Below are 20,114 nucleotides of genomic sequence, written 5' to 3'. Positions count from 1 at the left end.
TCCTAAAAGCCCAGCCCTGAAGCTCTGAAATCCTGGGCTCTGTCCCAGACCCTGGTGCTGATAACCAGGCCCCAGCACCCTGCTGCCTGCCACCCCTGCCTGCTGCCAGGACCCCCTCCTGCCTCCCACCCATGCCCTGCCCCCCCCATTCTCTTCGGGTAATTAGATTCCTCTCAATTAGCAGATTACCATCATTACCCGCTCATCTGGCAACTAAGCTCCGCACCCACAGCTGGGGAAAGGGGGGCACCGGGAGGGGCACACGGGGGTCGTGGGCAAACACTAGAGATGGCTGGGTATCTCTGGGGCTTCAGGAATATGAAAGGAAGACTGAGACCCCCCCAAAGAGCAGAGCCAGGGTGGTGGGAGGTGGCCAGGGCCCCTCCCCTCCCAGAACGGAGTAGCTCCCACTGTGCTTCTGGAGAGAAAGGCACCAGCTCAGGCCCACCCTGCCTGCCAGGGACTAGGAGGCAGATACCGGGCCTCGGGCGGGAGAGAAACCCCCGACCCCGCCAAAAGCCAGGCTGGGAGCAGATGGAGCTGGCAGAGCAGAAAGCAGGCCGGGCCGGGGCTCGGCAGCACCCGAGGGCGGCTCTGGGGGATCCAACCTCGGGCCCAGCGCTCCCAGCCCGCACCCCACTGCCCAAGCGAAATCCTCCCCACTTCCCTTCGGAATCCTTCCGCTCTGAGCCTGAGCCAGGCCCAGCGAAGAGGAACAGGGAGGCGGCGTCGGGGTAGGGGTGAAGGCGGGGGCCAGCCGGCTGGGAGCCTTGAGGGCCTTCCTCCAGAGCAGCGCTGAGAGGCTGAGGCAGCGGGAGGGGGAGATTTACCAGGGCTCCAGATTCATTATTCATGAGCCCAAAGCAACGACTCCAATTTAAATGCTAATGTGGCGGGGGGGGACTGAGTCAGCTGCCCCCCTTCCACTCTCACCCCCCAGCCCAGGACAAGCGGAGTCCTTACCGGCTCCAAGGTTCACCCAGGTTTATTAGGGAGTGGAGAGGGAGGCCACCAGTCCCCCGGCCACCCACGTTGCTCCCCGCGTGCGCGTGCACAGGAAGAGCCTGGCTGGCTCCCTCCGGTCCCTCCTGGACAGAGGCCGGCCACGCAGGGAGGAGCCTCAAAGGGAGCGGATCGGAGCTGGGGCACTTCAGGCAGCCCCCCTCAGAGGATGATCTGGTTGGTGAAGCTGCGGCTCAGCTCCTTGTGCGGCAGGACAATCGAGTTCAGTATGAGCACCTCGGCGGGGATCCGGACGCGGCAGCCTGCAGTGCGGACAAGGGCACCAGGGGGAGGCCGTGGGGAGGGGCAAAGAGCTGGGGGCCACCGCCATCTGGGAGGGATCCCTCCCTGCCCATCTGTGCCCTGGCCTCATGCCCCCTGTGACTCACACAGGACCTGGCATAGAGCAGACACCGGGTAAATGTTTGCTAAAGGAATAAACACACACACACACACACACACACACACACACACACAAATGCTCCCACAGGGCATGGCCATCACCTGTGGAGGTTTCTCACAGCCTAGGGCCCTGGGAAGCATACCTAGGATGGTAATGGCAGGGAGCAGCTTCCCATCCTTGAATAGGCTCTCACTGTCCATGTGGGCTCGGGGGTCGTTGGGATTGGGGTCATTGGGGGTACCCTCCACGCGGGCCCAGCGCCCTACGGTGCTCCCCCAGCCCACGATGCTGTGCAGAACACACGTGTGCTCCTGCCAAACAGGACGATGTGAGGTGAGGGGGTGAGAAGGGGCTCACCCCTCCCCTCAGCCTCTCGGGGTGCCACGGCCGCTGTGTGTGCCCGGGTGCCTACCTGCAGTGTGGCTCCATGGAGGACAATGCTCTCTCGGAGCCGCACACCCTCGCCCATGGTCACCCCCTCCCCGATGGAGACGTTGGGGCCCAGCTGTGGAGAAGAGCACAACCATAGCCTTGGAGGGCCCCCAATCCAATCCCCTCATAAAACAGATAAGGCTTGAGGCCATAGGACAGGCTGTGACAAAGTGGAGAGACCGCTACTCCGAGCACTGCCCCAGCCATGCTTCCCCTGGGCTGGGCCACCACTTACCACAGCAGACGGGGCCACCTTAGCTGTTGGGTGGATGTAAACGTTTCCTAGAAGCAGAAGAGAGGACCTGGGGGCGAATACCCCAAACCACATCTGGTTCAGGGAGGGCAGGGACTGAGACTTCACCTCTGGGTCTAAGGTCAGGACTCACAGCTCAGTGGGGAGAGGGGGCTGGGCTGGGGGGCAAAGGTTAGGAATTGGGGCCGGATGGGTACCTCGAATCCGTGGACCCCCTGGGGTGTGCTTGGCCAGGCGTTCTGGGTGAGTGAGCTGGTACTGGCTCAGATAGAGGCGGGAGGCATAGAGGGCTGAGCTGGGGGCCAGAAAGTGGTGCAGGGGCTCAGGGGCCAGCCAGACCTGTGCCCACCACCCCAAGGTCTTAACCCCCAGGTGACCCAACCACCCCATCAGAGGCCCCTCCCATACCCTGCAGACTTGATCTGACTCCAGATGCCGTCAGTGAGGTGCACATAGATCTGGCCCTGCCCGGCCAGGGCGGAGAACACATCCTGCTCCAGGCGGATGGTACCTGCCCCAGGCCACAAGCCTGACGAGTCCTCCCTGGTACAGAGGAAGGGATGCTGACATCAGTTCCCCAGCTGAGCCCAACCAGGGGCCAACAGTCTCCTGGGGATAGGAATGAGAGTGAATCCCACCACCTCTCCAGGTCTGCTCAGATCTGTTCCAAAAGGATGCTCACATCCCAGGAAGCTCTCCCATCACCCTCATACACATCACCTCCTCTCCTCCCTGAGCTGTCTGTGTCCCCAGGCACAGACCTGCTGCTTATCCTGCCCCACATCCAGATGGAGTTTGACCAGACCTGGCTTCTCCCCCTTTTCCCATTCTCCCCCACCCCATCCACTCCTCTGAACCCCACCTCTGGTCACCCTCCCTCTCACTCACTGGATGGAATGAAACACAGACAGACTCACCCCAGAGGAAGGCAGCTGGTGGGGGCAGAGACAGTCACAGAAAGAGAGAGAAGAGAGAGAGAGAGAGATGGTGGAGATGCCAGCTCAGCAGAAACAGACAGAGAGGCCGGGAGAGATGGAGAGAGAAGCAGAGAGATGGGTGGGAGTGAGAAGATGGTGATGAGTGAATGAGGCTTGAGATGGGGAGAGGGGTAGGGGAGGAGGGAGCAAAGGCAGGGATCCACAGAAAGGAACAGGTTGCAGGCCTAGGAGGATGACCCTGGACTTTGGCTTGTGGCAAGCAGGGCTCTGGGGCACTCAGCCTGAGAGGGAGGGAGGGGGAGAGAGAGAGGGTGTGTGTGTGTGTGTCTGTGTGTGTGTGTCTCTCACTCAAGCCTGTGTGCACCCAACTGTGTGTGTTGCCGTCTGTTCTAAAAGGCATCTTTGGGACACTCAGGGCTTGAGAGAAATGGACCAGAAGGGGAGTGGGCAGGCGGTGACAGAAGAGGAACTGGGATGGATAAGAAGAGGGACAGAATGAGGTTAGGAAGGGAGGGACTTGGAGGCTCAGCTGGAGAGGACAAATAAGAGATGAGAAGGGGAAGGAAGGTGAGCGGGGGCTCAGGAGATGGAGCCTGCAGAGACTGGGGGGGGCAGTCTGCGACCAGGGGCACTTGGGGTCTCAGGGCCACGGGGCCTGCCTCACAGTTGCCCATCCTGCTGATTACGCTGGAAGACATCCCGAAGGGGCTTCAGGGCTTCCGGGGAAAAGAGGTAGATGCCACAGTTGATGATGTCACTGACAAAAGTGCTGGGTTTCTCCACATAGTGCAGGACCTGAGGACACAGTGGGCTGGGATCAGTGGAGGAGAGGCCACTGCCATCACCCCCTAAGACCCTCTGACCTCCAGGTCCTCCCTGCTGCCGGAGTGGTCTTCCTAAAACGCAGACTGCATCGCATCTTGCAGCTGGCCTTCACCTTCAAGATAAATCTGAACTACAGGCCTTTCTCCTCCCCACCTCCCAGAGCTTCCAGAACACGGCTCCATGCTATTGCACGCCTGCGCCGGAAATGTCCCTTCCCATCTCTTCATCTGGAAAACTCGGCTTTCAAAACCCAGCTGGCGTTGTCACTTCCTCTATGAGTCCACTCTGCCCCAGAGTTGGCTTCTCAGGTCCGGGCACCCTTGGCCTCTGGCCACACCTCACCAGTAGCACTTGTATCATTTGCGATGGTTGGTTTTTGACTGTCTCTCCCACTAGTCCAAGGCTTCCTGAGAAGCAGGGATTGTCGTTCAGCTGTGTTTCCCTCACACCTAGCTAGTGCCTAGCACAAAACTTAAAAAAAAAAAAAAAAACGCGTGTGTGTGTGTGTGTGTGTGTTTATATGTATTTTTAATACTAAAGCTTGAACAAATAAAAGGGGTGCATGAAAGTCGGTCAGACTCAGGGACAGGGAGCTTCACAAACAAGGACAGAGACGCTCTGCCTTGCTGATTATGTGCCTCCCTCCATAATTCTGGAGGCCTGCTGTTTCCTGCCTCCTTGCCTTTGCACATGCTGGTCCCTCTACCTGCAATGCCTTCCTGTATCCGTCATCTAAACAAATCTAAAACTCAGCCCAGACCTTGCCTTCTCCAGGGAGCCGTCCCCTCCCCCACCCAGACAAGGCTGGGTTGGGCCTCCTTTTGTGCTCTCATAGCACCCTGATCATTCATCCACTGTTACCCCTTCACTCTCAGCGATCTCTCTAGAAGGGATACAGGATGACCTGAGGGTATGCCCCACCTGCCTGAGAAGACTGAGGCCCATCCCAAAGCATTCCAGCATTCTCTAGAGGCGGAGTGGGAATGATGATACACAGAGCACGCACCCAGCCAGCCCCCTCTCTGCTCTCACCTCATGCGTCTGTGGATTCTCCACGATGCAGCCATAGTTGAGGGACTGTGTCCTGTTAGCCTGAAAGACAGACACACCGAGACAGTGACCTGCCAGCTCCACGGCAGCAAGGTCTGTTTTCTCTTTCTTTCTTTCCCTCTCCTATAACACCTGGCACGCATCTCTGCTGCTGTGGACAGGGCTTCAGCAAGGGTGAGAACTGACAGCTGCCGCCACTCCCCGCCTGCTCCCTACTGCTGAGCAGCCAAAGGGCTTGGGGTCTCCGCCACCACCTCCACCGCTGCTGGGGTATCAGGCACATCTGATGCCTGATCCCACCACCTGGGCTGCCCCTGCCTCCCTGACATCCTGCATTCCAGAAACCTTTCTGGATCACCCCCTCTGCACCCTCCAGCCCCCCTGGCCCCCTCACCGTGGTGCCAAGGAGCAAGAAAGGGTGAGGCTGGTGTCTGTGGACCTCCAACATAGTGCTCAAGGGGAAGTCGGAGCAGACGTCAGCGTTGAGCACGAAGAAGGCTTCGGGGCCTCCAGCCAGGATTTGGTCCCGGAAATGGTAGAGACCACCCCCTGTGCCCAGGGGGGCAAATTCTTGCAGGTACCTGTCCCCAGGGACCCCAGGGCCAGCTCAGTGAGATTAGAGGAGACAGATACCAGGAGCCTGGGCACCTGACTCCTCCTGTTCCCAGGGTTATACCTGCCCGAGGCCCACAGAGAAGGCAATATACTCAGGGATTCAAAGATGCCCAAATAGGAACCCTCCTAGCGTGTGAGGGTGAAGTCTGGCGAATGCTGACTCACCCCACTCTCGAGAACCAGAGGCTTAAGGCACTGACCCCCCCAGCCCCATACAGCATGTGTGCACAGACACCTGATCGGAAGATTAAACTCCTGCTGGGCAGCTTCTAGGAACCGGGTAAGGGGCTCATCAGGTTGGTAGAAGCCAATGAGCAGAATCTCCTGCATCCCAGCGACCTGGGGACAAGGGAAGAGGTTGGAAGAAAGAAATATCTGATAGGAGGGAGAAATCCCTGGGACTGGCCCGTAAGTCTGGAGAGACCAGTTTCATTCTCAGCTATGGGGCCCCTGGGCACTCACTTTCCCACTCAGGCCCGTTTTCTCTTCTGGACAATGAGGAAGTTGGAGGCAGTCTCAGTCCCTGACCTTTTAACTTTTTATTATTCTATTATCCCCTGCCCCCTCACATCTGAATTGGGGCTCACCCTAGGGAAGATTTTGCCTACCAAGCTGCGTTAAAGAATAACCCATAATTTTCCCCCCATATTTATTATGTGTCAATCTGAGCTTGAGATGAGGATATCATTTATCAGGCGCCTACACTGTACAAGGCACTTTACAAACATCATTGCAAGCTTTGCCACCCCGCAAAGCAGGTCTAATCACCTCCATTTTACAAATAAGGAAACTAAGGCTCAGAAAGGATGGGAAATTTGCTCAAGTCCTTACAGGAGGCAGAGACTGGATTCAAATAAAACCATGCCTGCCTCAATACCAAAAGCAATAAAGAAATTAGCTCCACAATGAGCAACGGTATGAGTTCTGTGCTTTGCTATCATTAAGGTTCCCCCTGCTGCAGTGTTAAATTGTCTCTAAGAGTCTTGCCTGATCTCACATTCCGTGCTTTAAAAATAAATAGGAGTGCAATCTGAGCAGGAGGCCAGAGGAGACACTAGGTTAGAGGAAGACAGCAGAGCAGCTGTACCGCACAACTCCAGGGGGCGACATTCACATTTTCACTTGTAAATGGTGGTCCCTGTGGGAAGGTCATGGTTGGAAAAGGGGGAAATACAGCAAGAAGGAGATGAGCAGGAAGTGAGGTGGGAGAGGGGAGCCTATGGGGTTACCTGGGCACAAGCCTCAATGTGGTGCTGGATCATAGGGACCCCCGCCACAGGAAAGAGTGGTTTGGGCACCTCAAATGACAAAGGCCTGAAGCGAGTCCCTGGGAGAGGAGAAAGAAGCACATTTCAGCTTCCTGCCTCCCTCTGTCCCCACTCCACCGACCACTCCAGCCCAACCTCCTCCCCCAATTCCCCTGGCTCCTCACCCTTTTGAGGGCCTCCAATCAGGATCACAGCTTTGAGCATGATGGCGACTGCTACCTAAACCTCAAATCCCAACAGAGAAGTCAGGCTTAGATCTCACACCCCAACCCAGGAACCTGACTCATACCCCAACCAAGCCCCCAAAACCCAAATAGCAACACTTAGTCCCCTCGGAGGATGTAAATCCGAAGTTCAATATAGACCTGCCCCGGACACACCACCTCACAAATCCCACACAACTCAACTCCTAGCCCAGCCTCCAGGCAGCCTTCAAATCCCACAGGGATTTCACCCAAATTCTGAAATTCACACCCCACAATTTGACCCCTAACAGACCTCCCTCTGGCCACAAATTCAGCAAACTCAGAAACTCAGCAAGAGAAGCCCTTCTCAGACCCCAAACCTCAAAAAACCGAAACCCCAAGCCCACCGATTCCCAATTGTTGCATCCTCACTCTAGATGTTAAGCCCTGAACCCCAAGAGTGAAGCCTGAATACTGAACCCCAGACCCTGAGTGAGCCCCAAATATTTAACTACAATCCTAAGAATGAATCCCAAGTACTGAACTAATACTGATCCGCATCTGATGCATCCCAAATCCTAGCAAAAAAAAACTACATAGGCTGAACCTGAATCCTAAAACCAATCTCTAGGTGATGGACCCTGACTCAAAAGACAGATTCCTTTAGCGTCCCAAACACCGAACCTACCAAGCCCTGAGTACCGATACTGACAAGTACTGGATCTCTGGATTCGGAGAACTGATTGCTGACCCTCTGAACCCCACAACTACTACGCCTCACGTAGCCTGGGGTTGTGGAACCAACACAAGAGCGGAAGTGCGGAAGGCCGGGCCAAGGTCTCCGAGCCTCTCTCGGTCTACCGTCCGTCCTCTGCCCTCTACCCCTTTCGCCGCCCCTCCACCTGGTCCCTTTACCACTGGCTCCCTTTACCATTAGTTCCCTTCTGCCAGATCTGTCGCCCACTACTGCTTGCTCCTTCCGCGCACGTGTCTTCTCGCAAGTCGCGAGAACTCCTTCGCGGAGTCTGCCGGGAATTGTAGTTCTTACTATCTCCTTGCTTTCTAACCGAGGGAGGAGGAGGGATTTATGGGAAAGTACGGGGGCGTGGCCAAGGAATCTAGGGGCGGCTATAAATAAGAGGGATGGCGCCTGAGAAGCAGAGGTTGGAATTTAAGATTAGGACCTAAATTGTCTAGGAAAGGGCCCAGGGGCACCAGCCAAAGCCTAGAGCCGGGTCACAGGGAAGAGCGAGGCTAGAGTCCTGAGGGGTGTGTGGCCAGCCTTGAAATGGGAGGGCCCAGAGTGCAAACCCCCAGGAGAGGGTGGGGCTTGAGGCATACAAAAGAAGAGAAGGCGGAGTCGTAGACTCCTCTGCCAGTCTGTCTGGGAAGTGAAGGAACTTTTGACCGTGAGAGAAGTTCTATCTCAGATTTACTGTCTGCAGAATGAAGCACTGGACTAGGCACTCCCCAAACATTCTGACCTCAACATTCTGTGACCTTGGGGTGTAGGTCTGGGAATAAAGCGTGGGTGCAAATGCAGGGGAAATGGCGTCTCAAAAGAACCGAATACACGCAGAGGGTCAGCGAGAGCAGCTTTATTAAGCAAGATGAAGGAGGGTTGTCTGTCCCACCCACCCGGGGCTCCAGCCAGGGTGAAGTGTCTGAGGGTCCCTTTCAGGCCACGTCCACGCGAGCGAAGCTCTGGTCCATGCCCAGGCTGTTCTCCACGTACACCTCGTACTTGCCGCTGTCCTCAGGCGTGGCCCGGCGGATAGTCAGCGTCGTGGTGGTACTGCCGATCTCGAAGAACACTCTAGGTGGGAAGAAGGGGAGGACAGGGCCTGCGGTCAGTTTACGCGCGCCCTGGTCGGGTCGGGCTAACTATCCAGCTCTGTTCTTCGCCTCCCAAATTCCCCGCCCCCATCCCACTCCCTCCAGTTTCTGGACCCCGCCCGCCCAAGCTCCTGCTCCAGGCGCTGTCCTTGCTACAAGCCCCGCCCCCCCCACACCTGTCGTCCTCATCGATGTCTTCCCCGTCCTTGGTCCAGCCCACGTCGGGCGCAGGCTCGCCCATGATCTCGGCAGTCAGCGTTACCGTGGTGCCTTTGCGCACCTTAGTGTTACCCGGTCCCTTCTGAATCTTCGCCGGTACTAGAGGAAGGGAAAGGGCCACCCAGTGAGGAACCTAGAGGTGAGGCGGGCAGGGGCATCACCTCCCCAGCTAATACCCAGCTCTAAATAGGAGATGGATTTAAGCTCGCTGTGTGACGTTGAGCAAGTCTTTAGCCTCTCTGGGGCATCATCTCGTCAACTGTCAAACGGGACTAACCCTGCCCTTGGCAGAGGTGAAGGGAGGATCAAAAGAGATTCTAGGGGTGAAAGTCCGGGAATGTTCACACATCTCCCGGCGCCTTGGAAATTGCCCTGGGCTGAGAGCCAGAAGACCAGGGCTCTAACCCTGGCTCTGCTTCTGGCTCGCTGTGACCTTGAGGCTCTGGAATCGAGTGACTGAAGCCCATAGCGGACTTCTTAGGCTGTATGGGACACAGTTCTGGGGTAGGAAAGGACTACGCGCGGCCGGCGCTGCGCCCTGTTCCGTGCCTTAGGGGTGGGCTGGGTCACATCCGCATCCGGACTCGGTAAGGCTCAGAGGTAAACGCGACTGGAGCCGGCTGCGGCCGCCCGCTGTGTGGTGCTGCTCTGCACGGTGGCCCTGCACCCAGGGCGCGCGTACCTTCCACGAGGATGCGTGCCGAGTCGGAGCACTGGCCGAAGGGGTTGGTTACGTTGATGCTGTACTGGCCCAGATCTGCCAGCTCGCCGTCGCGCACCACCAGTGCGACTACGTCAGGGTCCTCGAAGACGTAGCGATACTTGGGCCCGTCGCGCAACTCCTTGCCGTCCTTGCTCCAGCGGATGAATGGGTCCGGGAAAGCCGAAATGCGGCAAGTCAGCTTAGCCGCGCTGCCCTCAATCAGCACCACATCCTTCAGCGGCTCCAGCACTCGCGGCGGCCCCTTCTCGCGCAGCTCCTTCCGGGACCTACCCGCAGCCCAGGTCAGGGCCCAGAGCTCCCATGACACGGCCCCGGCCGGCCTGCAGCCCTGTCCATCCGTACACCGTCCCCGGCCCGCCCCCTCAGCCCAGTAGACCCTTAAACATGGGGGTGGGTAGGGAAGGTGATGACTACTGAATTGTTACCCTAATAAAATTGTCTACTCTGTGTCAGCCACCCTTCCACACCTCAGTAACTGCTCTCCCCTAAGTCCAGAGACGCTAGTGGTCCATGACACTGTGCTCAGCCCGCACCCATCCCCCAAATGCAGTCATGAGCGTTCTGCAGCTCCAGCTCCCTTCCTCCAGAGGTTCTCCAAGGCTCCCCCTCACCTGTGGCCCCGGTAAGAGGCCTGGATGCGAATGGCTGCCCTCTGGACCTGGGGGTCCTTGATATCCAGGGTACATCCTGGAGGCGGGGCTGCAGCCACTGGTTTTTTGGCAGAAGCTGCTTTGGACATCTGGAGAACAGAAAACAAAGGGATCTAGGCTGACACAGAGACTCCAAACTTCAGCCCTTTCCCTGCAGATTCAGAACATCTCCCGACGTGGGAGTGTCTAGGGCCGACCTGAGGATCTGAACTCACCGTGAGGGGTTGACTTCGGGACTCGGGTCCACTGGCTGTGTAGCAGGAGGCTCGGAGCCCTTCCAGATGGCACAGCAAGGGCGCGGGCAGGTGCTCAGCCCCAGGCCCAGGTTTTATACATCTCTCCTCTCCTTGCCTTGTTTGGCGTGGTTGCCCCAAGCCCCCGGGGACCCCAGCCCCCGCCCCCTGACCCAGACAGGCTCCTTATTTAGCCTGAGAATGCCTGGGATGCTAACTCAGCCACAGGGGCAGCCCCGGGGGGAAACCTGAGCGGCTCTGGGGTGCCTCACACGTCAGCGCCCTGACAGCTGGGCAGCTGGATGTGGCCCCATGCCCTCCCAGAGCAGGAGGTAGCCATCCCACTCCCAGGAGGAACAGACAAGGCCTCAGGTCGACAAGAGACTCAGCTCCTTGCTGGGGTAGTTTATACTCAGGTCAGTCCCTGGACAGTGGGACAACGTGTCCTTCCTGGACACAGTCAGTGAAGGGGTGCGAGTGTTTGTGGAGGTGCCCTTGACTGAAGCCAGAATAGCGGTGGACTTCACTGTCCATCTAGCCAATTATGAGAGGGTCACGTGGCAGTCAGAACCAATCCGGAAGCGCCTTACTCCCCCCACCCCAGGAGTCTAGGGTTGTCATTTCCACACTGTGCCTCCTGGTGGTAAACTGAGATAAACCTAGAGGGGACCTTAAAGATTTGGGGGAACAGCATCCTCTCCTGCCACCCCATTCCCACTCACTCCCCTCCATGTGACATGGTCGGTCAGGCTGGGCTACACTGTCCCTGGAGATTGGCACTAATACTGACTCTAAAACTCTAGGTCTGCCCAAGCCAAGCTCCCTCTCTGGGCATCAGCTGGTGCATAGGGGCATCAGAGCACCTGGGATGAAGGGGTTAATCCCTCTGAGACTTGCCTGGAGTCCAGTCTGCCCAGGCCAGGGCACCAGGTAAGCCTTGCTTCTATTCACTGTAACTGCCTGCCCAGGTCTGGGGCACTGTCACCTTTTGATCAGAGCAATTTTGACATGGCTCCGCTGACATAAATTACCTTTGCTCCTCCGGGTTGGGAACAAGCAGTTCACATGCCATTTCCAATGGAGATGAGAAGGAAGCTCAAGATCAGAGGCGGGAGAAGAATTTTACCATTTATCAAGACATGAGTTCAGGCACCTGATTTTTATATGAAAACATTTGCAGTGTGTAGGGGATTAGAGCTTCTCGCAGGCAAACTGCATATCTTCATCGCTAAAATGGCAGGTGGGAAAGGTGTCCCTCTGGCCTCTTCCAGCTGGCTTTAATATCCTCTTATTTTATGATGATGGGGCTTGCCTCTTCCCTGGGGTCCTGGGAAGCCAGAGAGACTGGGGTGGGCTGGGCAAAGGGTTGCTTGGGCTACATCCAAGAGGCCCTCAACCTCAATCAGCAACACACCAGCACCAGGTCCCTCTGCTCATGGTGAAAGCCTTTATTCCTTTTACATTGCCAAGAGCAGAGTTGCAATGGGAGGAGGGGCGTGGGGAAAAGTCCCTCTGGACACAAGAACTGGCTCCCCCTCCCCCCACCTCAGGGCAGGGCAGCTCAGTTATAGGACCCAGTGACCCTTCCGTGGCACCGCAGAGGGCACTTAGAGTCAAGGCCCCTTAGCCCCCAGCGGAACCCTGGCTTGCCATGGGACTAAGAAGGTCCAGACTGAGTGTCCCTGGGCCCTAGGAAAATGCTCGTCTACAGCCCCATCACAGCAGACACGCCAACCAGAGCGCTCACAGCTGCCCCGCGCTGCTGGTGCCCCACGTGTCCTGATCGGTGCAACACTGAGAGCGTGGGCACGTGGGCCTGTCCTGGTTTCCTCTAGAGCTCTTTACACGTCCTGCTCTGACCAATCATCATGATGAAACCCCTTCTGCCCCAGGGGTCAGGACCAGAGCTGCCCTGTCTCCTGGGCAGAGTGCAGAAGGCTGAGCCTGGATTGGGGTGTGGGCTGGTCCATTCCAGAGCCCAGCATCCTCCCAGCTGTGATGATGGAACATGTGAGAAGAGGTGGGGGCCGCCCGTCTGGTTAGAGGGCGGTGGTGGGGATTCAGTGGTCCTGCCAGGATTCCAGAAACTTTAGATGGAGATACAGACCTACATCTTTCCTCCCTCTAGGAATAAGGGAGACGTGAGGGGCCAGGAGGGTCAAGGGGTGGGGTAGGAAGGTCCCAAGGTGCTATAGCTAGTATACCTTGGCTCTCACTGGCCTGGAGAAGGCTGGAATGCCCCTGTCCCAGTACCCCCAGCATCGTGCACCCCCTGTACCCCTAGCCATCCCTCCCCATAGACCACACACATAGGTCCTGCTGCTTGCCGTTTTTATTTTCCTTGTGACAGACAGACAGACAGACAGCTGCACAGACAGCTGAATGGCTTCGGGGATGGTCAGGACAACATAGGCGGTAGGGATTGGATGGCAGAGAGACTTCATAAAAGTCAATAAATAAATAAATATTAATGGGCAGAAGGGCAAAGGCCACGGAGAGGTGATGAGAACATCCTCGGGCCAGCACAGTGCCCAGAGCTGCATCCACCGGGACAGGAGAGCGCTGGCTCAAGAGACCACTACTTCCAGCCTCCAGCCCTCCATGCTTCTCCTTCTGGGGATGCTGGCAGCTGGCCACCCCAGCCCCACCTGAGTTGGCTCTCCTCTCCCTCCCCCACCTCACTGACCTCTCTCACATACTGGCTCTGTCTTCCTGGCACCGTCTACATGTCCTGTTCCTGCTTCACTGACACTCCCAGCCCATGGCCTGTAGACAGCCTGGTCTCCCCGCTTTTCCTCCTCTTCAGCCACTCCCACCCTCCTGGGTTGGTTCTCCCGCAGATGCACTGTCTCCCTCCCCCAGAACTTTCCGACAGTCTCCCCTTCCCTATTCCTCATCTTCTTTTCCTCGTCACTTGCCTGTTCCCTTCTTGCCCCCCTTCCTGTTCCTGACCCCACCCAGCCTGGACAACGGGTCTCCCACTCTGCCTCTGGCCGGGTGGCATTGGCCAAAGCCCGGGGTCTCTGTCCCCGCAGGTCCATGAGGTAATAGCCCGGCCGGATGTTGCTGCTGCTGGTGTCCAAAGCCCCGGGCCCACCCGGCTCAGTGTGGGCCCTGGAATGTCCAGGGGGCGTCAGCAGGAACCCAGAGTCGAAGCCCGAGGCCGGGCTGTGGTCCGAGCCACTAGGGGTTGCCTGGGTAGGAGCGGAGCAGCACCTTGTGACGGGTGGCAGCCTCGGCCCGCCGGCGCTGCTGCTCGCCCAGGAACTCCTTGAGCCGATTGGTGGTGAAGGTGAGCGTCTGGCGGCGCAGCTTCATCAGGTAGGCGTCCTGCAGCCATGGGTGGGCTAGGCAGTCCTGCAGGGAGGGCCGGCTCCTGCCAGGGGAAGCCAGGGACAGTGAGCCTGCAGGCACGGCTCCCAGAGCAGGGAGGGGCCCCACCCTCCCAGAGGGCTTTGCCCCTAGTGAGTGAGCTTAGACAACTCTGGGACTCAGTTTCCCAGTCTCTGAAATGGGGACAGTGATTCTGCCTACATCATAGGGCTGTTATGGGCTTTTTTTTTTTTTTTTTTGCAGTACGCGGGCCTCTCACTGTTGTGGCCTCTCCCGTCGCGGAGCACAGGCTCCGGATGCGCAGGCTCAGCGGCCATGGCTCACGGGCCCAGCCGCTCCGCGGCATGTGGGATCTTCCCGGACCGGGGCACGAACCCGTGTTCCCTGCATCGGCAGGCAGACTCTCAACCACTGCGCCACCAGGGCAGCCCCTGTTATGGGCTTTAAATGGTGGTAGTGCAGCCACTTAGGAGGAGTAGGAGTAGGAAAAGTAGTAGTAGTAGTAGCAGCCGTGTATTACTGGGGCGGGGGAGGAGGTGGGGGCTTAGGCATGGGCTGGGCCAGGGCAGTCTGCGGCCAGAGGCACGTAATGCTGGGAGGTTGGCAGGTGTGGGACCCACTCACCAGGGATGCACTGAGAGGACCTTTCGCAAGAAAAGGGTGGCGCTCTGGGACGTGTTGGGGTACAGCTGGAAGGCATCAAAGCGGCCCCCCACAATGCGAGCCTCCGTTTCCTGGGGGTCTGGCTCATAGAACGGGGAGCGTCCACTGAGCCTGTGGAGGAGACAGTTCAGTTGACAGATGCAGACTGAGGGTCAACTCACAGGTCCAGGGGGACGTTAGTGTGGAGGTTCTTAGGGGCACAGCGCTCGGGGACAAGGCTACCCCCACCTGGGTACTCGTATGTGTATGTGCGTGTGTGTGTGTGCGCGCACGAGTATGCACATGCATGCGTGGCTGGGGAGGCGGGGGGGGAGGGTACAGGCAGAGGGTGGGTCCTGGGGGGCACTCACATGATGTAAGTGAGCACACCCACTCCCCAGATGTCCGTGGCAGAGCCGATGGGGTCTCCCTTTACCATCTCAGGAGCTGACAGGAGACAAGAGGCCAAGTTGAACCAGCTTCCTGGTGGCAAGGGACCAGGGAGAGGCAGAGGAGGCCCCTGGGGGAGATGTGGGGCACCTGAGGAATCAGCCCAGGCACTGAATGGTGGGTGGTCCCCAGAACTGCAGAGGAGCTAAGAACCAGGGTCACAAGTTCTCCTGGATCAGCTCCGAAGGTGGGCGCCCATTCACAAAGGGTGTGGCCCACACCAAGATTAAGCACCTTTGAAATCAGCCTGGCTGGCTCTAATCCCAGCCTGCCCCTTCTAGCGACAGGACCCTGGGCAATGTACGAAACCTGTCTGGCTCTCCATCTTCTCATCTGTAAAGTGTGGCTTGCAGAATTACTCGAATGGAGATGACAAACAGAAAGTATTTAGCAGGTAGCTAAATGGTAGCTGGTTTCCCTTTTTTACGTAAATTAATCATTGATTCTCCTGTCTTTCTAGCTTTATCAAGTCCTGGCGCTACCATTTATAACTGTCTGATATTGAACAAATACCTCACGGCGCCTGTTTCCTCATCTGTAAAATAGGGGTAATATTATGCCAATCGCCAGGGCTGTTATAAAGAGAAGCTGAAAAAAGTCCATGGAAAGGACTTAGTTCATTGTTTGCATACAGTAAGCACTCAATAAATGGCACACAGGTGAGTGAAGTGGGGTGAGCCCTGGCTGCTGCCCCTTTGGCAGTACCCCACCTCCCCCCCGGCTGGCATGGTGCCCTCACCCATGAACTCCAGCGTGCCCGTGCGGTGGCCAAGGGGCCGCAGAGCCTGGGGGTTGTAGGGCTGGGCGCTGCCAAAGTCCACGATCTTAAGGGCGTTGTCAGGGGCCAGGAGCAGGTTGTCTGGTTTGATGTCCAGATGCAGCACATGGCGGCCATGGAGATAGTCCAGGCCTTGTAGCAGCTGCACCACGTAGGTGGCCACGTCGTCCTCTGAATACCGGAACCTAGAGGGGTGGCGGGGGTGGGTCAGGTGATATCCCAGCTCAGCTCCCCCCATCCTTGATTCCTGCTCCCCCAGAATGCCCAGCTACCTGTCGCTGAGCCCACAGAGGAGTTCCCGGTTGCCGCAGCTCTCAGCGATGAGCACGAGGTAACGTGGGGTGATGTAGGCCTCGTGCAGGGACATGAGCCGCTCGTGATGCAGCGCCCGCAGCACTTCGTACTCCTGCAGGACCCGCCGCTTGCCCTCGGCCACATAGGGCACGATCTTGGCCACGAACGTTCGCCCGGTGGCATTCTCCCTGCAGGCGCGCACTACTCCAAAGCGGCCCCTGTGTGTTGGGGGGCATGTCATAGGCTCAGAGGAGAGAGGGGAACACTTGCATTCTGTGGGCTAAGCAGGGAGTAGCAGCGACGGCTGGGGGCAAGAATGCTGTGGTTCCCAGGGTGGGCTCTGGAGTTCAATCCCAGGAACCTGGGTTTGAGCCCCAGCTCCGCCACTAACTGGCTCAGTACCTCAGGCAAATCCCATAACCTCTCCAACCTCAGTGTTCCCATCTGTGGAATGGAATAATGCAGTGTCTCCCTCTCAGTTGTAAATATTAAATGAGATCATATGGCCAAAGCGCTTAGCACGGGGCCTGGCACAGAGAAAATCTGAACTTAATCATGCTAAGGACCCAGATCTCGTCCCCTGTCCCGGCTCCCTGCCCCCTCCCCAGGCCCCAGCAGGCTGGTCTCCTCTCCAAATCCCTGTGCTGCCTAAGTTCCACACGCTCCCCGCCTCTGTCCTCCTTCCCTTCCCCAGCCCTGGCCATGCTTGCCTGGCCTTCTCCTCCAGGAAGGTGTAGGGTTTCTGAGGGGGGCCCTTTCGAAGAGTGGTGCCCTCTGGCCTGGGAGCACTGGGGGGACCACCCCCAGGGGAGCTGACCACGTCCTTGGCCAGGCTGAGGCTCTGCACAGTCACCTTGGTGGGCTCAGGAGGGGGCTCGGGGGCTGGGGGCTCGGGGGCTGGTGGTGCAGACACAAAGGAGGTCACCATATACAGGGGAGTTGAGGAAGATGCTGTTTTCACCCCTTGAGAGGTGGAAGCTGTGGTCGGGGTCCCAGTGTCAGGGACGGAAGACTTGGGCTCACTCGGAGAGACCTGGGCACTGGGTGGGGTAGCTTCTACTTGCTGGGCAGCCTGCAGGCCCCTGTGCTTTCGTGGGGGGGTTTGGGGTGGTGGACCCACAGCCTTGAGTGAGGACAAGGCCTGGCTGGGGGGTGCTGGGGAAGATGAGGGGCTGAGAAGGGCTGACTGGGGGCCTGGGGGGGCAGGAGCTGGGGAGGGGCTCAGTGAAGGGGCCAGTGAGGTAGGAGAGTCAGGAGGCGGGGCCCTGGCTGGCCCTGAGGTAACAGGGGCATCTCTGTGAGCAGCAGATGGCAGAGCTGAGGCGTCTAAGTGGAGACAGAGAAAATCATCACCGCGGTGCCCCAAGGGCAAAACCGGGTGTTCCAAGGAGGGGGTGGACCCTGGACTCAGGGTCCCCTGCCCTCGCTGGACATCCCCCACCCTGTCCCACTGACCTCGCATGCCCCTGACGAGGACCTTGTCAGAAGGGCCGCTGAAAGGCCCTTGCCCAGCGCGGTTGGCACAGGCCACACGAAACCTCACAGTCATGCCAACTGGTAGGTGGGTCACGTTGTAGTAACAGTCAGGGATGCCCGAGCTCACGGGATGCCAGGAAGACTCGCCTACAGGCAGCATGGGGGAGGGGCTGAGGCCACAGAAGGGGTGGCCCAAGCTCCCAGTGCCATCTGTGAGGAGCCTGGGGACCTGTGCCCGGGGAAGGCACTCGTCTCCCCAGCTTCTCTGCCTTCCACCCACCGTCCCTAACCACCCCCACCAGCCTGTTGGTCCCTCACCATCTACCCGCTGCTCCAGCGTGTACGTGCAAGGTGCCCTGCTGTCTCCTGGCTTCCAGAGCACCAGCGCCGTGTCCTGGTAGGTCTGGGGCACCTCGGGAGGAGCTAGCTTCCCTGGGATGCCTGGCAAGAGAAAGGGAGCCACAGTGAGCCCCTGTGCCTTAGCTTAGGGCCCATCTCCCATCACAGCCCCCTTGGTCCCTGCCCCGGGCTCACGGGCCACAGCCACGGTACAGGAGCTGGTGGTGCTGCCCAGGACGTTGGTGGCTGAGCACTCGTAGAGGCCGGCGTGCCGCCTGCCTGCCCGGGGGATGCTCAGCAGCTGCCGGCCGTCTTTGCAGGACACGATGATCACTGAGGGCTCGGACCGCAGGGACTGCTTGTCTGGGGGCAAAGGAGGAGCAGGAAGAGGCTGCTGAGTGAAGCCCCCCTCTGGGCACCCCCAGCTGCCACTTCCCACTGAACATCCCCTGGCCTTGGGAGAGAAGTGATCGCCTCACCTTTCATCCAGGAGATGTGGGGCGCAGGGCAGGCCGCCGGCAGGCAGAGCAGGGTGGCTGCCTCTCCCTCCAGCAGCACCTGGTCCTTGAGTTTGATGTGGAAGACCGGGGGGAAGTCTGGAGGGAGAGCAAAGATTGCCCTGGGTCTGCGGGGCCCCTGGCTCACTCGCTGCTGAGCGACGGGAGGATGGATGCACGTGAGAGCTGGCGCTGCCTTCGGGGAGCAGACTGAAAGGCCATCTCTTCCCAGTCAGAGGGGGGAAGTAGAAGGCCTTGCCTTTGAGAATCTCCTTTGGGGCAAGCATCAGTTTCCCAGGCACTCACTGTGTGCAGAATTATCTTTTACTGACCATTGAAGATGCTTGGTCGCTGCTCCTCGTATGTTTGTAGGTCACTTTGAGCAGGGCCTGGCACTAAGTAAGTGCTCTGTAAGCACTTATTAGATAAAACAAAACCAAATATTGAAAAACTACAGTGGTTAAGCTCCTGTAATACCTATTACTTCTGGGGCACCGTAGGGCAAGTGACAGGAGCTGGTGACCTGAGCTGAGACTCCCAGGAGTGAACAAATGTTCAGTCAAAACGTGCCATCTCAAAAGACCTGAAGCCAAGGCAAACCCGGGGCAGACCCCGAACAACGTGTGTCCGTCTCCCTCATCCCTCACGCCCCCTGGGGTCTGGGGAGCCCGTCCCAGACCTTCTACGCACTCCCTCAGGTCAGCTAAGTGGTGAGAGCTTTTGAAGGGGAAAGAGACAATATCTGCATGGCCTTGGACCCTGTCTGTAAATTGAGGAAAATAGTAACACCCAGCTCAGAGGGTTGTTATGAGAATTCAAAGAGGCACGTAAAACGCTTAGCAGATGTCTAACATATAATAAATGCTCGAAGGTGTTAGCTTCTATTGTTGTTGTTATTATCTTGTTAATATGCCCAGTACAGAAGCCAAGCACAGACCCCCGTGGGAAGAGGCTGTTTCAGCAAAGCTGGCTTCACAGCTGGCTGGTGAATGGGCCCACGGCAGGGCTGCGAACGGCCAACATCTTTGCTGGCCTGTGGCTCCTTAGTGCCATGAGGATTTGCACTCCTGCTCCCTGGGAATGTCTTTTTAGAAAAATCCCATTCTGGTCCAGGGATGGCGGGGTGGGGTGGGGGTGGGGGTGGGGGTGGATTTCTTTCACGTGGGCAGAAAGAGCTGAGAGGTAGATACCCCTGGGAGCCCCAGCTGCTGCCTGTCTGCGGAATCAGGAGGGAGTAGGGCACGGATGAACTGGGCCGAAGAGGATCTGCAGAAGTGGGTGATCAGGACAGCAGCGTGCCCCCTCTCCCACTGTACCCCAGTGTTCCCCAAGGAGGGGTCCCACACCGAGGCTCCAATAACATAAAGTGAATATAGTTTCGTCAGTGGGCTGCCTTCAGACCAAGTGAGGGTACTGGGTAGCGGGGAGAGAGAGGAAGCCGAGGAGGAGAGGTGAAAGGTGACCCTGGCCCAGCTCTGCCAGTCCCACCCCCATCTCCCCAGGGGCCAGCCCTAGTTGGTAAAGTGGACATGGGGCCTTCCTCCTGCGGGGAGGGGGGAGAGGATGAAGTAATGGGACACGGCCTCTCCTCGGCAAGGAATCAGCAGCACAAGCAAAACGGAGGTGGGAGGGAGGCCCCAGGTGGGAAGGGATCAGCTGTCCCCAGGCCGCA

At 58.1% G+C, this 20,114-nt stretch overlaps 3 protein-coding genes across 4 annotated transcripts in view; all 3 read right to left on the bottom strand.

Annotated features, from left to right (window-relative positions):
* Positions 1–967: 967 nt before the first annotated feature.
* On the bottom strand, positions 968–7,953 carry GMPPA (GDP-mannose pyrophosphorylase A). 2 transcript variants are annotated; one of them, XM_065880244.1, is made up of 13 exons: positions 7,903–7,953; positions 6,951–7,005; positions 6,748–6,845; positions 5,754–5,857; positions 5,298–5,484; positions 4,886–4,945; positions 3,693–3,823; positions 2,499–2,633; positions 2,288–2,385; positions 2,073–2,119; positions 1,818–1,910; positions 1,548–1,716; positions 968–1,265 (listed from the first exon to the last, which is right to left on the bottom strand). In XM_065880244.1, the coding sequence occupies exons 1-13, from the start codon at positions 7,903–7,905 to the stop codon at positions 1,165–1,167; spliced, it is 1,281 nt and encodes a 426-aa protein (XP_065736316.1). In that variant the 5' UTR covers positions 7,906–7,953; the 3' UTR covers positions 968–1,164. The 2 variants fall into 2 exon arrangements, with proteins under 2 accessions (XP_065736316.1, XP_065736317.1); XM_065880245.1 differs by having other exon boundaries at positions 7,660–7,930.
* Positions 7,954–8,648: 695 nt separating this feature from the next.
* On the bottom strand, positions 8,649–10,489 carry SPEGNB (SPEG neighbor). The gene is made up of 4 exons (XM_065881186.1): positions 10,362–10,489; positions 9,709–10,016; positions 8,984–9,125; positions 8,649–8,787 (listed from the first exon to the last, which is right to left on the bottom strand). The coding sequence occupies exons 1-4, from the start codon at positions 10,487–10,489 to the stop codon at positions 8,649–8,651; spliced, it is 717 nt and encodes a 238-aa protein (XP_065737258.1).
* A 3,327-nt stretch (positions 10,490–13,816) lies between these two features.
* SPEG (striated muscle enriched protein kinase) overlaps positions 13,817–20,114 on the bottom strand; it is a 55,400-nt gene continuing 49,102 nt past the window's right edge. The window contains exons 32-41 of the mRNA XM_065880341.1: positions 18,425–18,541; positions 18,141–18,308; positions 17,925–18,047; positions 17,586–17,753; positions 16,841–17,456; positions 16,109–16,348; positions 15,798–16,021; positions 14,980–15,055; positions 14,591–14,740; positions 13,817–14,009 (exon numbers count right to left, since the gene is read on the bottom strand). Of these exons, the coding sequence (XP_065736413.1) occupies positions 13,817–14,009; positions 14,591–14,740; positions 14,980–15,055; positions 15,798–16,021; positions 16,109–16,348; positions 16,841–17,456; positions 17,586–17,753; positions 17,925–18,047; positions 18,141–18,308; positions 18,425–18,541 (2,075 nt within the window). The remainder of the gene's footprint in view (positions 14,010–14,590; positions 14,741–14,979; positions 15,056–15,797; positions 16,022–16,108; positions 16,349–16,840; positions 17,457–17,585; positions 17,754–17,924; positions 18,048–18,140; positions 18,309–18,424; positions 18,542–20,114) is intronic.

This window comes from Phocoena phocoena, chromosome 7, assembly GCF_963924675.1.
Source record: "Phocoena phocoena chromosome 7, mPhoPho1.1, whole genome shotgun sequence".
NCBI lineage: Eukaryota > Metazoa > Chordata > Mammalia > Artiodactyla > Phocoenidae > Phocoena > Phocoena phocoena.
This window is presented reverse-complemented; position numbering and strand designations above follow the sequence as displayed.